Genomic DNA, 1,171 nt, shown 5'->3' with positions numbered 1-1,171 from the left:
GAAGAAATCTTCTTTTGATTGTTAGCGCCAACATTTCCAAGAAGATGGGAATTCACTGCTTTTGCCAACTTGTGATTGATCAATGCTAGTTCTGCTGTGCTGTGGGGCTGCGCATTGGGGTAGTAAGTTTGCTCCCTTCCCCACTGCAAGGAGACTAAGAGCTCCTCCAAAAATCTGTGTAGAACACATACAAACACTGAATGTTAATAAGAGGATAAAATGCTCTAAGTCAGTAACATTAAAAAAATATATCTGCAGTCAAATAGTAACTTCTCTCCTCCTTCTCTCATAAACCAGAAAGTTTGATTACAGACATACAACTACATAAAGCACTTCTCAACCTAATAGTATCTGGAAATCATTCAGCAAATAGTATTCTTTTCAGTTCTCATATTTACTTTAACATAAGAAATTAGTGAATTATAACTCTTCTTTTAACTATTGATGATTTGATTTGTAAGAAATCAATTATATAGAAATACAAAGAGCTTTTACTGAAGACTAACATTTCGATAGTTCTGGAACATATGGCCAAAAAAGCAAGCTCTAATGGTATTGGCATAGTCCTTAAAAAGATTTCCCACTAAGGGAGAGAGGTACATACAGTCTTTGGTTTCTACTAACAACTATATAAAACTACAACAACAGTAATCAAAAACTACTTTAAAATCCATACATTTCTGCAAGTGCATAAACAATGGTCTCCCTACTGAAGAATGTTGGAGAAAAAAATTCAAGTCTTCTGTTTTTTAAGTCCCCCCTTTCACCCCGTACCATCTACTGCAAAGTTCTTCTCAGAGTGTCTTCCAGTAAGTTACTAAATGGAGACACATTAAACAATATCAGAAAGACCACAATAACAAATACTGCAGGAAAGAGCAGGTCAGAATATAAAAACGTGCCATACTTCTGTGTAGCTGACATTTCCTGGCGAAACTGTTCCCGCTCACTCAGGAGATCCTGTATCGCACTCTGCGCATCACGGCTTTGACGCTGTAACACTGCTCGGGAGTTGGTGAGCTCATCTGCCATAACCCTGTAAATTAGTAAATCTTACGTATGCATTTTCTGATAATGAACAGTATTAAGTTGGTATGCGATCTTTCAAATGCTTACTAAGAAAGACAAACAACCAAAATCCCAGTTTAAAAAGCATCTAAAAAATGCCCAT

General features: G+C 36.5%; 1 protein-coding gene across 1 annotated transcript in view; it reads right to left on the bottom strand.

Moving 5' to 3' along the window:
- Window positions 1–1,171, bottom strand: part of BLZF1 (basic leucine zipper nuclear factor 1) — a 24,080-nt gene that overhangs the window by 4,001 nt on the left and 18,908 nt on the right. Inside the window, exons 4-5 of the mRNA XM_045297958.1 lie at window positions 908–1,036; window positions 3–174 (exon numbers count right to left, since the gene is read on the bottom strand). Coding sequence (XP_045153893.1) covers window positions 3–174; window positions 908–1,036 — 301 coding nt within the window. The remainder of the gene's footprint in view (window positions 1–2; window positions 175–907; window positions 1,037–1,171) is intronic.

The sequence above is a fragment of the Echinops telfairi genome, unplaced genomic scaffold (genome assembly GCF_000313985.2).
Source record: "Echinops telfairi isolate 266 unplaced genomic scaffold, ASM31398v2 ScPeMD7_7424;HRSCAF=8462, whole genome shotgun sequence".
In the NCBI taxonomy this organism is placed as follows: Eukaryota; Metazoa; Chordata; class Mammalia; order Afrosoricida; family Tenrecidae; genus Echinops; species Echinops telfairi.
This window is presented reverse-complemented; position numbering and strand designations above follow the sequence as displayed.